This window comes from Tamandua tetradactyla, chromosome 23 (assembly GCF_023851605.1).
Source record: "Tamandua tetradactyla isolate mTamTet1 chromosome 23, mTamTet1.pri, whole genome shotgun sequence".
Taxonomy (NCBI): Eukaryota; Metazoa; Chordata; class Mammalia; order Pilosa; family Myrmecophagidae; genus Tamandua; species Tamandua tetradactyla.
Window position 1 is genome coordinate 20,984,293 of NC_135349.1, and position 13,973 is coordinate 20,998,265.

Consider the following 13,973-nt stretch of genomic DNA (forward strand, 5'->3'; position numbering starts at 1 on the left):
ATCAAGAGGAATACTATAAAACAAAAGATTGCAATTTCAAAGAAAAGCACTGTTTTCATCCATATGTCCGAGGAAATTGTAAATGTAAAAATATCATAAAGAATTCCAGAAATGGTGCCACGAGAAAAAGGTATGTCTAACTTTACACATAAGGGGCTCTATATAAATTAGATGTTTAAAATATACATCTCTAATCTCTTTTGCTAGTCTATACTAGTCTCTTTTATGTCACATATAATTGTGTGATTGACAGAAGAGGAAGGAGTATCAGATGGAAAGATGGGGGTAATGTATAAATGACAATATATCAAGACATTTTATTACCTTTTCTTTAGACTGCATTAGAGGCCAAGAAAATACAATGAAAAACTACACACCTGTGACTGAGTTTATTCTCCTGGGACTGACAGATCGAGCTGATTTGCAACATGTCCTTTTTGTGGTATTCCTTATGATCTATCTTATCACAGTAATTGGCAACATGACCATGATTTTATTAATCAGAAGTGACTCAAAACTTGACACCCCAATGTATTTCTTCCTCAGTCACCTGTCCTTTGTTGATGTCTGTTATTCCACCACTGTCGCCCCTCAGATGCTAGTTAATCTCTTATCCAAGAGAAAAACCATTTCCTTCAATGGTTGTTTGACACAATTCCACTTTTTCATTGCCCTGGTGATCACAGATCATTATATATTGTCAGTAATGGCTTATGACCGCTACATGGCCATCTGTAAGCCTTTGTTATATGGGAGTAAGATGTCCAAATGCAGTTGCCTCTCTCTGGTCACTGCTTCCTACATTTATGGCTTTGCAAATGCTCTTGTCCAGACCATCCTGATGCTGCATCTGTCCTTTTGTGGACCCAATGAGATCAACCACTTTTACTGTGCAGACCCACCTCTATTAGTCCTCGTTTGTTCAGATACCTATGCCAAAGAAACTGCCATGTTTGTGGTGGCTGGCTTCAACCTCACCTGTTCTCTCACCATCATCCTTGTCTCTTATATTTTCATCTTCACAGCCATCCTGGGCATCCGCTCAGCTGAGGGGAGGCACAAAGCCTTCTCCACCTGTGGGTCCCATCTGATATCTGTCACCATTTTTTTTGGGACTCTGTTATGCATGCATTTGAGGTCCCCTTCTGAGACATCAGTACAACAAGGGAAAATTGTTGCTGTTTTTTATATCTTTGTGAGCCCTATGTTAAATCCTTTCATCTATAGCCTGAGGAACAAAGATGTTAAAAGAGCAATAAGGGAAGTTATTTCAAAGAAATTTTTTGCCAAATAAGGCAGGCATTTTGTATACAGGTTCATAACAAGCCTTTCTTATCTACCTGTTAGGTAGCATCTTAAATTACCAGATCATTTTCTTTCATTGAGTAATTTTGCCTATCTTAATTCACTTATAGGAATTGGAACAGTGTGTCACATTTTTTGGCAGAGTTTACAGTGTCATCTCAGTAAATTAAAACATGCACACCCACACTCATAGAAATTCAAAGACAACCCAGAAGGTACAGTCACTGCTGTATATATAATCAAAGCAGAAAAAATAATTTCATCTTTAGTTGTCATGTTTGTGCAAAGTTAAGAAAGATAATTAGGACATACAAGGGCAATGGAAATTTATGTTTTAAATGTTCAATAACTTCCAATCTATTTTCCAGAATTCTGCCAACCACAGAAGATGTGTTCTAATTTTTTTTTACTGAAAACATATGCCAAGGAAGATCTTTTGCGTATGTCTGAGAATAGTTCTCTAAGGAACATTCCTGCATTAAAATCCACTTTGTCATGATTATAACTCTTTTAATGCACAGTTGCATTGATGTGCAAGTATTTTTTTTGAGGAGTTTTGTATCTATATCCTTTAAAGAGATTGGTCTATAATTTCTTTATTCTATAATACATCACTCTTTGGTATTAGGGTGATATTGGTGCTATATAATAAGTTAGATAATGTTCTTTACACTTCAGTTGTTTGGGAGAATTGTGTGGGATTGGTACTAACTCTTCTTATAATAATTGGTAAACTTTATCAGTGAAGCCATCTAGCTCTGGATTCTTTGTGGGGGGGTTTGAAATCTGTTTCAGTTTCTTTATTTGTGATTGGTTTGTTGAGGTCTTCTAATTCTTCTTGAGTCAGTGCAAGTTGTTCCTCTGATTCTAGGAAATTATTCATTTCATCCCCACTGTCTAATAATAAGGCTTTTGAAATGCAAAAGTTTTCAGATGTTTCAAAGTTTCTTTTTGCATGGGTAGGCACCAGGAATCGAACTTGGGTCTCTGGCATGGTAGGAGAGAACTGTGCCTGCTAAGCCACAGTGGCTCACCCCAGATGATTTCCTTTTAACCTACATCTGTCCCCACCAGTATGTGATGCCCCTTCTCCACCCTTCATTATCACTGCTTTTCCTTTAAAAAATATATTCCATGCTGGTGTTTTATCTATCTGTCTATCTATCTAACTATGCATCCATTTAAGTGTATATAAATATTTGATTATATAACCTATGAACATTTTATTGCTAATTTGGATTTATGTTGTGAATTTCCATTTTAGGCTGTTTGCCTTGTCTATTTTCAATTTGTGGTGTTTACATTTTTTTTCTTTTTCATTTTTAGACTACTTTCTTGAAGGTACAAACTAATTTCTTGTTATACATGTAGTACTTTTTTCCATTTTACCTTTTAATTTTTCATTGTGTATTTTGAAATGCTAAAATGTATTATTTTTTAAACATTATCAAACAGTATTTCACTTAATATTGATTCTTTCTTTGCTCTGACAATTTAAGATCCTTTCCATCAATGATCTAGTTGATATTTACCTGTGTGATTAAATTCCTTTTGTGATTTTGTTGCTTAATTTTCATTGTAAACATATTGCAACATATGATAATAAGTAGAAAATAATATAAAGACTACCATATAAAACTATTGTCAGTAAATCTTTACAAAATGACCCATTTGCTGCAGATATTTTCTTGAAATTTATAAGATATTAATGTTGAGCCCACCCTGGCTGATTTTATTCCTTTATCCATTTTCTGCAATAATTCTATTATGAATTTGATGTTCTTAATATTACATAGACATATCATTTGTTAAGTGTTTATGTATCCATAGAATTATATGGTATTGTTTTGCAGGATTTGAAACTTGATACAAATGAAATAATTTTAAGTAACTTTTATAACATTTTGTCCCATTAAACAGATTTATCCATGCTGATTCATATAGCTAGTAATTTTCTTTGCAATATTATATGCAACTATATAAATGTTACAATATGTTTATACTACATAGAGTCAAATTGCTCTATCAATTTATATTCCTACCAGTAGTGTGTGAGAGTTACCTTTCTCCACATCCTGGGCAATACAATATGTTATCACAACATTCAAAATGTTTGTCAATCTGATGGTCATAAAATGTATTTTCATTAAGGTTTTGGATCTTAAAAATATTATGAATGACAGTGTTTATATTAATTCAAGGTTACTCTTTTTTTCAGTTGGATGTCCATATTCACAGTCCACTTTTACTCAGGTTATTTCTTTTTTTTAATGTTTTTATTGACAAATCTTCATACATATAAATTCCATACATAGTGCACAATCAATGGCTCATAATCACAGCACATAGCTGTGTATTCATCACCATGATCAGTTTTTTGAGCATTTGTATCATTCTGGAAAAAGAAATAAAAAGAAAAACTCATACATATCATACACCTTATGACTCCTTCACATTGACCACTAGTATTTCCATCTACCCAATTTACTTTATTCCTTATCACCCTATTACTTATTTTTTAATCTATACATTTTTACCCATCTGTCCACACCCTGGATAAAAGGAGGATCAAACACATGGTTTTCACAATCACACAGTCACATTATAAAAGTTATATTTTTATACAATCATCTTCAAGAATCAAGTCTACTGGAACATAGCTCAACAGTTTCAGGTACTTCCATCCAGCCACACCAATACCATAGTCTTAAAGGGAATATCAATATAATGAATAAGAATAACCTCCAAGATAACCTCTCAGCTCTGTTTGAAATCTTTCAGCAACTGACTTTCTTTTGTCTCATTTCTCTCTTCCTCCTTTTGGTCAAGAAAGCTTTCTCATTTCCATGATGCTCATTTCCAAGCTCTCTTCCTCCTTTTGGTCAAGAAAGCTTTCTCATTTCCATGATGCTCATTTCCAAGTCTTGGCTCATCCTGGGAGTTCCATCCCACATTGCCAAGGAAATTTGTACCCCTTGGGAGTCATATCCCATGTAGGGGGGAGGGAAGTGAGTTCACCTGCTGAATTGACTTAGAGAGAGAGGCTGCAACTGAGCAAAATGAGAAGTTCACTGGGGTGATTCTTTAGCCCTGATTTTAAATAGGATTAACCTATCCTTTGCAGAAATAAATTTCATAGGGACAGACCCCAACATCAATGGCTCAATTGATTGATTTGGTTGCCCCCACTTCTTGTGAGAATATCATAAATTCTGCAAATGGGGAAGCTGAATATTTTCTTATTTTTCCCTTGAAAATACTTTTATTTCTCTGCCCAAATTACTCTAGGATATGTTGCAGCATCACACTAACCTGTATAAACCAATAAAATCTCACTCCCTAGTCCATGTAATTATGGTGTTCAACTAAACTGACCATACAAGTTAAATTAGGTAGTGTGCTACCCAAAATATAAATTTTGCACCAAATTAACATTTCTTCCTTTGTTCTCACACAGAAGTTGAAATTTTAAATTTGGACGATATCATCCTTTACTCTTTATTCTGCTCTACATTGATCTTATCCAGATGAACTCTGTTCATATCTCTACTCAAAGTCTGATCCCTTTTCCAAATTTTTAAACAGCTCCCATATGTGATACTACTGACTTTCATAGCTTCAGAGCTTTAATTCTGAGTATCAGGTGTCACATAAATACCTGAAGTTTCAGGAAATTAGCAGGTTATATACAAGCAGTTCAGTATCTCAGAATTTAGCAATAACAGTTACAACTCCTGAATATATGTGACTGCTGTAAGATCTTACAATCTGGAATCCTATACAATAGTCCCCAACATGATAACCCATGCCCTTGACTTAATTTCACCAAGTTTTTATATTATAGTTCATCCATAAGATTGAGGCATGATGATATCTGTCTTTTTGTTTCTGACATTTCATTCAACATACAGTCTTTAAAAGTCATTCATCTAGTTGCATGTCTCACAACTTCATTCTTTTGGTTGACCCCTCAGTAGTTCATTGTATGTATACATCATAGTTTCCAGTCCATTCCTCAATCACTGTACCTTAGGACATCTCCATCCATTGTGAATCATGAACACTGCCTCCATAAACACCAGTATGCAAATTTTCATTCATGTCCCCCCACACACTTCCTCCAGATATATACTGAGCAATGGGGTTTCAGGATCATATGACAACCTCACCCTTAGCTTCTCATGGAAAATCTACACTGACCTCCAAGGAGCTGTCCCTCTCATTTTCCCTACCTACAGTGAGTAGATACATCTACTTTCTCTGCATTTTTTCTAGCACTTGTTCTTTCATTTTTAAACAGTTTTATTCACACATCATGCAATCTAACCTGTGTATAGACATGCTTTCACCACCATAATCTATATGTAGATATTTCCTTTTCTTCCATAAAAAATCCAAATCCATCCCCCATGACCCCTGCCTGTTGACATTTAGTTTTGGCATAATGCCTTTGTACATTCAGTGGTTACTTATTACAATATTAGTGTTGACTATAGACACTAACTTGTATTGATTGTACATTTTGTCCTATACCATATATATATATATATATATATATATATATATATATATATATATATATATACTTTTTTTTTAACATGGGCAGGCACTGGGAAATGAACCCAGGTTCTGTGGCATGGCAGGCAAGTATTCTTGCCTGCTGAGCCATCGTGGCCCCTATACCATATATTTTCAACACCTTGCAGTGTTGACCTTCATTTGTTCTCCTCCATGCAAAAGCATTTTTTAATTTGTACATTTAATTACCATCATTGTCCACTCTAGGCATTCCTAAATTATACTGTCTCAGTCTTTATCCTTTACATTTCCTTCTGGTTTCATATGTGCCCCTTGCCCTTTTCCCTCAGTCATACTCATGTTCAGGTTCATTCGGTGTATTGACAAACTGTACTACAATTTGGTAGTATTGTGGCATCCATTTCTTTTTCTTTGACATAGAATAATTTATACAAAGCCCAAGGAAAAGGAAAACTGATTTATGGTGAAGAAAGTGAGAATAGTAGTTATCTCCAGAGAAATTTACTAACTGAGAAGGGTTATTTTGGAACTAACTTGTTAACAGTACTCCATACCTAATCTGGGTGATTATTAACCTGATATATATGTGTAAAAATTCACTAAACTGAACATTTAACTCATGTGCTCTTTATGCATCTTTTTGTATATAATGAACCTCAGTAAAAATAAGAGTGAACCAAAACTGAAAGGCATTTAAATTTATGTTTCCACCTTTTGCATCAAAATAGTAGCCCTCAAATTTAAGGCACCTTTAAATATTTTTTATTATTTCAGGACAATTAGCATTCTAGTATTGTGATCCCTTAGGTTAGATTGTTAGGAAGGTAAGAATGTTCTCTCTAAAATTAATATCAGGGCATTGAAATTTTATCTTCCTGAGATAATCTGCTGGTTGTTATTTTGTAATTGGAAAAGAATTACATGGACTAAGGTTCCAAGCATTCATGCAAGATAAAAAAAATAACTTGCAAGCCAATAGTGATAACTTGTAAACCAATAATGACAAGTAGTACAGGGGCTACAGCTACCTCTGGCCATCTTTTCATACAGACCTGCTCCTGTTCATTCCTTTTTTAAAAAAATATTTAACTAATTTTTATCATCACAATTGATATTTTTTTCTTTTTTGTGAAAAATTACATATGTACAAAAGTGCAATACATTTCAAAGCACATCATAATAATTTGTTGTAGAACAGATTTCAGAGTTTGGTATGGATTACAATTCCACATTTTTAGGGTATTATAACTAGCTGCTCCCAGACACTGAGGATTAAAAGATATATCAATATAATGATTCAGCAACCACACTCAGTTGTTAAACTTGACCTTCTCTGTATAACTCCTAAATAACCATTTCTTCCACTCTTTAGGGATATTTGAAGTCCAAGGAAAAGAAAAACGAAATTTTTCTAAATTTTTCATGTTGAAAGGGGCTGTCAATAATATGGGATGGAGGGGTGGAACTAATTGATATTCTGGAGAGGTTGGCCCATCTGCATTCCAGACTTATCTGGTCCAGGGACCCATCTAGAGGTTGTAGGTTTCTGAAAAGTTATCCCAGTACATGGAAGCTTTGTAGAATCTTACATAATGCCTTAGGTGTTCTTTAGGATTGGCAGGAATGGTTTAGGTTGGGGTTTGGCAAATTATGATAGGTAGTAATGTCTAACTGACATTACTGAATCTTACATAAGAGTGACGTCCAGAGTAGCCGCTCAGCTCTGTTTGACTCTCTCAGCCACTGATATTTTATTTGTTACACTTCTTTTCCACACATTTTCAATGATTCAATGATTCTTTCACTGTTAATTGTGCATCCCTCTTTTCCATTTGGGTTGAGATTTCTTCTGCATTATATACACACTTAAGTTTTTCAGTAAAGGTTTGTGTGAGATAAATTCTGTTTGTACTTTCTGGAAAATATTTCCTTTAACATTTTATGCTTAACAAGAGTTCATTTGGGTTTAGGATTCTAGATTGACAGATATTAACTTTTAGTAGAAAGTATTATTTCATTTTCTGACTTCTCTTTGTTCTACATTGTGATTTTGCTATGTTTGTTATCACTTTGTAAGCAAAATAAAAATATGTATATTTCTTGGTTGCTTTAAACTTTTTATTAAATTTTGATAATTCTCAGGCAGGCAACAGTGGCACTGTAGCAAAGTTCTCACCTACCAGGCCAGAGACCTGGGTTCAATTCCCAGTGTTTACCCATGTAAAAAAAAAGATAATTTTCACTTTCCATTCTGTCTTGGTTGACATTTTTTATATTTTTCCTTTCTATTTTGGTAAATAAGTATTTTTCTATTTTGTTTGTTCTTTCTGAATAAGCCATATATTTTTATTGCATGTTCTCCAACTCTCATGTGCTTTGAATTTGTATGATGTTTCAATATTATAATTCTGATATGACTGTGTGAATAAGTCATGATGAAGTAATGAAAACCCCACTCACCCAGGGAAGCACCTGAGCCTCAGAGAAGTGGCCTCAACTTTTTGCTGGCAGACCCAGAGGACTCATCATCCAAAGTCTGAGCCCCAAATGTTCTTGGTTTCCAGATTATATAAGCCACTAATCAAGGTGGGGGTCATTATGGGAATGGATAGTAAACACTGAAAAGGTATGGAATTTCTTTTGTCTGAGATGGGACATGAGCAGAGGACCCTGGTTCTGCAGACATAACCTGAGGCAGGGTCTGCAGATGTGACCTGATAGTCTGTGGATGTGACCAGAGACAGGGTCTGCAGGTGTGACCACAGGCCAGGTCTGTGGATTTGACCAAGGGCAGACAGGTGCCACAGACATTTTGTTTTACTCCTTGCTTTTAAATACTTTAGGAGTACATAATTTCATACATTAATCCATAAGGTGATGTGCACAAATATAGGTACATTCATAAAGTTATACAACAATAATACTGAGGTAATGCATATGAATTCATAAAGTTAAACAAAAATACTGAGGTTGAACTTGCAAACTGCCTCATTCCCCCCTTTTGACGTTATTCATCATATTTTATTTTATAAGCCAGCATCATTTTCATTTGTAGAGACAAAGCTCATGTCCATGATAATTTGTGAGGCTCAGATTCCTGAGATGAAATAAGTGGGAGGCAGTTTTTCTGTCTGTTATGGCCTCTATTGTTTGATTTACACTCCTTAATAAGCAGGCGACTAGGCAAGGTAAAATAAATATAGCACTTACAACTCCTGTTATCATTGTTGCAATCTTGGACCAAGGTCTAGAACATAGTGAGTCAAGCCATGAGGTCCAAGGGTTGTCCACTCCTGAATTTCTAGCTAATTCTTCAGAGAGGGCCATGAGTCCATTTAGGGCCTTTGTGACTGATACATCTGGGACCATATTGCTGGTGATGTAAGTACAGCAACTTCCACCTAGTATTACACAGACCCCTCCTTTTTCACCAACATCACATCTAGTACCAGCCTGTTTTCCCAGGCTACCTTGCTGGCAGCAGCTGACTGCTCAGACAGACACTTAATAGCACCTTTAGTAAAATTTATGAACCTTAAAAAGCTACCTCCTATTAATAGATCTAGAGGATGTTCCCCTGCATTTTTTTCCCAGAACTTTTCTGGTACTGGCTCTTACATTTAGCTTTTTAAGCTTTAAACTTAAAGCATAAGCAGTGAAAGAAAAATAGACACATGGGATCTCCTTAAGATCCAGAGCCTCTGTGTCTCTAAGGACTTTGTTAAAATGGTGAAGAGGCAGCCAACTCAATGGGAAAAATAATTGGAAACCTCATATCCAATAAAGGCTTGATATCCAGTGTATATAAAGAAATTTTACAACTCAACAACAAAAGAAAAAAAAAATCATGAACCTTTGTTGATTGTAATAAAATGTAATTAATCCAATCTACATTTTTATTTACTGTTACCCACTGAAATAGGAAAGATTCAAACCTAGCAGTTATTTGGTTGTGAACCTCATATTTGTCAGGAACTCCTCTCAGGACTCCAATTGCATCTATATATATATTAGGGTCAAAAGAGCCCTCTGGGACTTCTCACTTTTCTCTAGACCTAAGTGCAGGCCCGTGTTGTTGAGTTGGTGTAAGTATGTGACAGTAAATGAGATGGCAAACTGCATCTGAAGATTTACTCAGGCTCCAGCCATGCATAGATCAGTCAATTTCTGAAGTGGCAGGGGCAGGGCAGGTGGTTTTCTTATGCAAAGTCAGGTGCAGCAGGTTCTGTGGGTCAGTTTGGCACTCCCAAGATGGAGTTAAGCTGTTTTCAGGCTTCAGCTAAGAGTGGTGGATCCTGCGTGTGATCTTGGCAACCTTAACAGCTGTAAGAGTAAAAAGGAGGACTGTATAGGGGCCTAACCTAGTAGGTGTTAATGCCTGATTTTTCCGATTTTTTACCCAGGTAGCAATCCCTTTATAAAGGAGTGCATGGGGGTGTTGATTGTAGTAGAATCTTTCATTTACTCAACTGTGCAACTGAGACAGAGTGGAGTTTAGGCCCTGGGCCTGCCTTTGTAAACTTAATTCTACAAATTATATAATGTTTCCTTGGAGTTCTTTCATCAGCAGTGGAAGACATATGAACAGAATTTTAAATGAAGAAAATCTGTGGATATTCCCATTCAAAGGCAAAGATGGGTTGGTTGGCCAGTGCCAGACAAACACAGAAGAAAGCATCTTCCAGGTCAAGGCAGGAGAAAAATGATGCTGTTGTAAGAATTAGGCCCAATAGAGCATACAAGTTTGGTACTATGGAATGTAGTGTGACAGTCACTTTGTTGATGCCCTGCAAATCTTGAACATGATGGTAATCATTGGTGCCATGTTTTCATTATGGTGGCAGAGGAGTGTTCCATAGGAATTGGTACTCCCGCAGTATACCATGAACAAGCAGGTGATTGGTGTATGCCTGAATTCCCACCTGGGCTTTCTGGGGAACTGGATAAGATGCACTGGGGCAACTCTTGGATGGAGTTCCGTGAGGACTGGAGGAGCATTCTTTGCTACTCCCAGTGGACTATTTTCTGCCCAAACAGAAGGATCAATTCCTTTAATTTGTGGATGGTCAGGCTGGTTTTGGTTTTCTTTGGTGAGAAAGAGGTGCCACTCTTCTGTCTGTGAGGCTGTCTCTAAGTTTTTTAGCATCAGAAAACATTCCCCTTCTGTATTGAATCTTATCTGAGCCTGGAGTTTTGTCAGGAGATCTTGGCCCAGCAGGCCAAGATTGGCCCTGTACAATCAGGAAGGTAAAGAAATTGATGAGAAACTTCATGAGATCCCAGCAGACACTTGAGGGCTATTAAGAAGGAATGTTGAGATGAGATGATGGTAGCCCCAATAATGGTGATTTGCCTTTAGTTTTAGGCCCAATTTGCTGCATGACAATAGACTGTTATGCACCTGTGTCTACCATAAATTCTATTTTTCAGCCCCCTACTGTCATCATGACCATTGGCTTCCAAGGGCCAAGGACAAAGGGTCCAGTCTGTCTCAGTCTGAATTGTCTTCAAGGCCTGGTAGGCCTACAAAATAAGTAGCTGTGGGATCCTCATAGTCAATGGGGTGCTTGCTTCCCCTTTCCCATTTTTTGTCGGGGCATTCTGCTTTTCAATGTCTCTCTTCTTTACAGTAAGCACAGCAGTTTCTTCCCAGTGGAGCTGCTCCCCTCCATTCTCCAGGCGGCCCCCAATAAGTGGATTTTTTTTTCTGGCCCTGGATACTTAAAGGTTCTGGGTTTCAAGAATAGGGGCTTTTTGGTGCCCTGCATGAGTGCTGCAGCATGCAGGTCTGCTTTTCCCTTTAGTTGGCAGCTTGCTTCTCTCCTTGCCTCTTGGTCTTGGTTCAAGTAGACTTTTATAGCCACTTCAAGGAGCTGGGATATATTCATTCCAGAAAACCCTTCTAATTTCAGCAGCTTTCTCCAGGCATCAGATTGAGCTTCCTGACAAATGCAGTGTTAACAAATTTCTGTTGCCTCAGAATCAAAAGGAGTATACAGTCTAAAGTCTTCACAGAGGTGCTTGTGGAACTGGCTAGGGGCTTCATCTGGCTTTTGCAGGGCGTCAGTGATTTTTGACATATTTATTGTTTTTCTGGCCCCCTTTTCCATGCCTTTAATGAGTGCATCTTGGTAGAAATTCAAACTGTTCCTGCCAGCCTCAGTGTTTGAGTCCCACCACAGGTCAGCATCTAAGAAGGAGTTTTGAGTGTATTGGGATTCATTCACCATCTCTTAGGGAGAATTTTCTTCCAACCACTTCAGATGTCTTGTGAATTCATCTACACTTTTCTGTGTTGAAAAGGGTGATGCAGAGCTGATGGCAACCCTGCCACATGGGTCAATGGATGTGTATAATTGACTGGAGCATGTTGATCATAGCCTGGGGCTTCTCAGTGTAGAATAGAGTGTGATTTTTCCAGTTGATGAGTTCAGATGTTGAAAAAGACAAACACAGGTTGGCCTCCCTGGAACTGGCCTTCTGGATCATAGTAAGATGGTGCTTGGGTTTCCACAACGGCAGCTGTAAAGGCCCTGGGGCATCACAGACTTTCCCAGTTTGAGAGAGAAGGTTCCAGGTTTGTGGGCTCTCTGGAGAAAGTTCAGGTAAATTGGAACCTGGCAAGATGGGAAATGGCTGTGGAGAGCTGACTGGGGTCCCTGATGAGGTGGAGTTCTCAGTAGAGGGCATTGGGGGGAGGGGGAATGATGGTGTCTCCAGAACCAAAGCCAGTGCTTGTGGTGGGGGTTGGGGACTGGAGCTGAGTAAGGCAGAGGCAATGGATTTTCTTCTTCAGCTGGGAGGACTGGAGGTTTTTCCTGGGTTGAAGACTTAAGAAGCAGGGGGTAAAGAGTCTTTGTCAGTGGCAGGGAGAGTGCTGAGGCTCAGAAGATCATGCCCTGATGTGCACAGTTGCAGAGAGCTTCTATTGGTAGCAGGGAGGGAATCAAGGCTTGGGCATCTGCACCATAACACACACAGTCACTGGAAGCCAGGGCTGAGAATGGAGGCAGCAGCAATGGATTCTCTGTCTATTTATCTAGGTGGTTGGGGTGCTTTTCTGTGGGCAGCAGAGAGCCTTCTGGGGCTGGAAATTTTGTGGCTGTGGGAGCTGACTTCTTTGCAGCAGCCACTCCAAGGAAGAGAATGCCCAGGTTGGTACGGGCTGCTAAGACTGTTGTATGGCTTTCAATGCAAGTTTTTAGCCATGATGGTGAATTTTGAACAATTTGGAGCCAGGAGTCAATATATGGAAATTGGCTAGTGTGTCCAGGCTGTCCCATGACAACTTTCCAGATGGCTCAGATCAGCTGGGGGTCAAACAAGCCCTTGGATGGCCATCCAACTCCAAAAGAAGACCAGTCAAACTGGCAAAATTTGTGCAGCTCCTGGAACTTGACCTTCACTCCATAGTCTCCATAAAAACCTTTCCTAAAGTTCTTAATGAGGCACACTAAGGAGATTTTGCTCTCTGTACCACCCATAGTGATCCTTCCAGGGCACTAGATGACAATCAAAAAAATAAACAAGATGACAATCACTTTGTCTGTCTCTAACCACTTCCCACAAGGGAAAATTTAGGGTTCTCTTGGCATAAGTTAAGTTGGTATAAACCACCAACCTCGACCCTCATGAACTCTCTCATTTGATTGAGGACACCACCTCAATTGTAAGCCATAATGAGATTCCATGGACCTGCAGATTGGGACACCTTGCTGTGTGGGTGACATAGCACCAAGGCCTCTGGACAAAACTATGACTTATTCATGCACTTTCACACACCAAGCACTCGACAACACAATAAATTATGTATTACTCCCTCCCAAAACCAGAGTGTATCTAAATACAGAGATTTCTCCTCGAGCTTCTCTGAAGGTTACTCAGTGTGGTTTAGGAGGGGATCAGCTTCCTCTTCTGCTTGAAAGGCAGGGTTTAACAGTCCCTATACCTGATTGGCCAGTTTTGATAAATGGCTGTTCTTACCAGTCAGGTAGATGGAGCTCTGGATCAGTTCTCAGGGCTGCTGAGGTCCTTCCTGAGTCTGGGGAAGTGAATGCCCCATTCAAGTCAGATAATCCCAAACCAGAAGAAAAGGTTCCAGGGGTGCCCTGAGGATGATTGAGATTGGT

The 13,973-nt window shown here is 38.2% G+C and overlaps 1 protein-coding gene across 1 annotated transcript; it reads left to right on the forward strand.

The window, feature by feature from the left end:
- The first annotated feature begins 361 nt into the window (after positions 1 to 361).
- On the forward strand, positions 362 to 1,294 carry LOC143666531 (olfactory receptor 5M5-like). The gene has a single exon (XM_077140215.1). It carries the CDS (start codon positions 362 to 364, stop codon positions 1,292 to 1,294), a length of 933 nt encoding a protein of 310 aa, XP_076996330.1.
- The last annotated feature ends 12,679 nt before the right edge of the window (positions 1,295 to 13,973 follow it).

Excerpts from the sequence above, each read along its gene's own strand:
- LOC143666531 (XM_077140215.1), top strand. The coding sequence starts at position 362 with ATGAAAAACTACACACCTGTGACTGAGTTTATTCTCCTGGGACTGACA.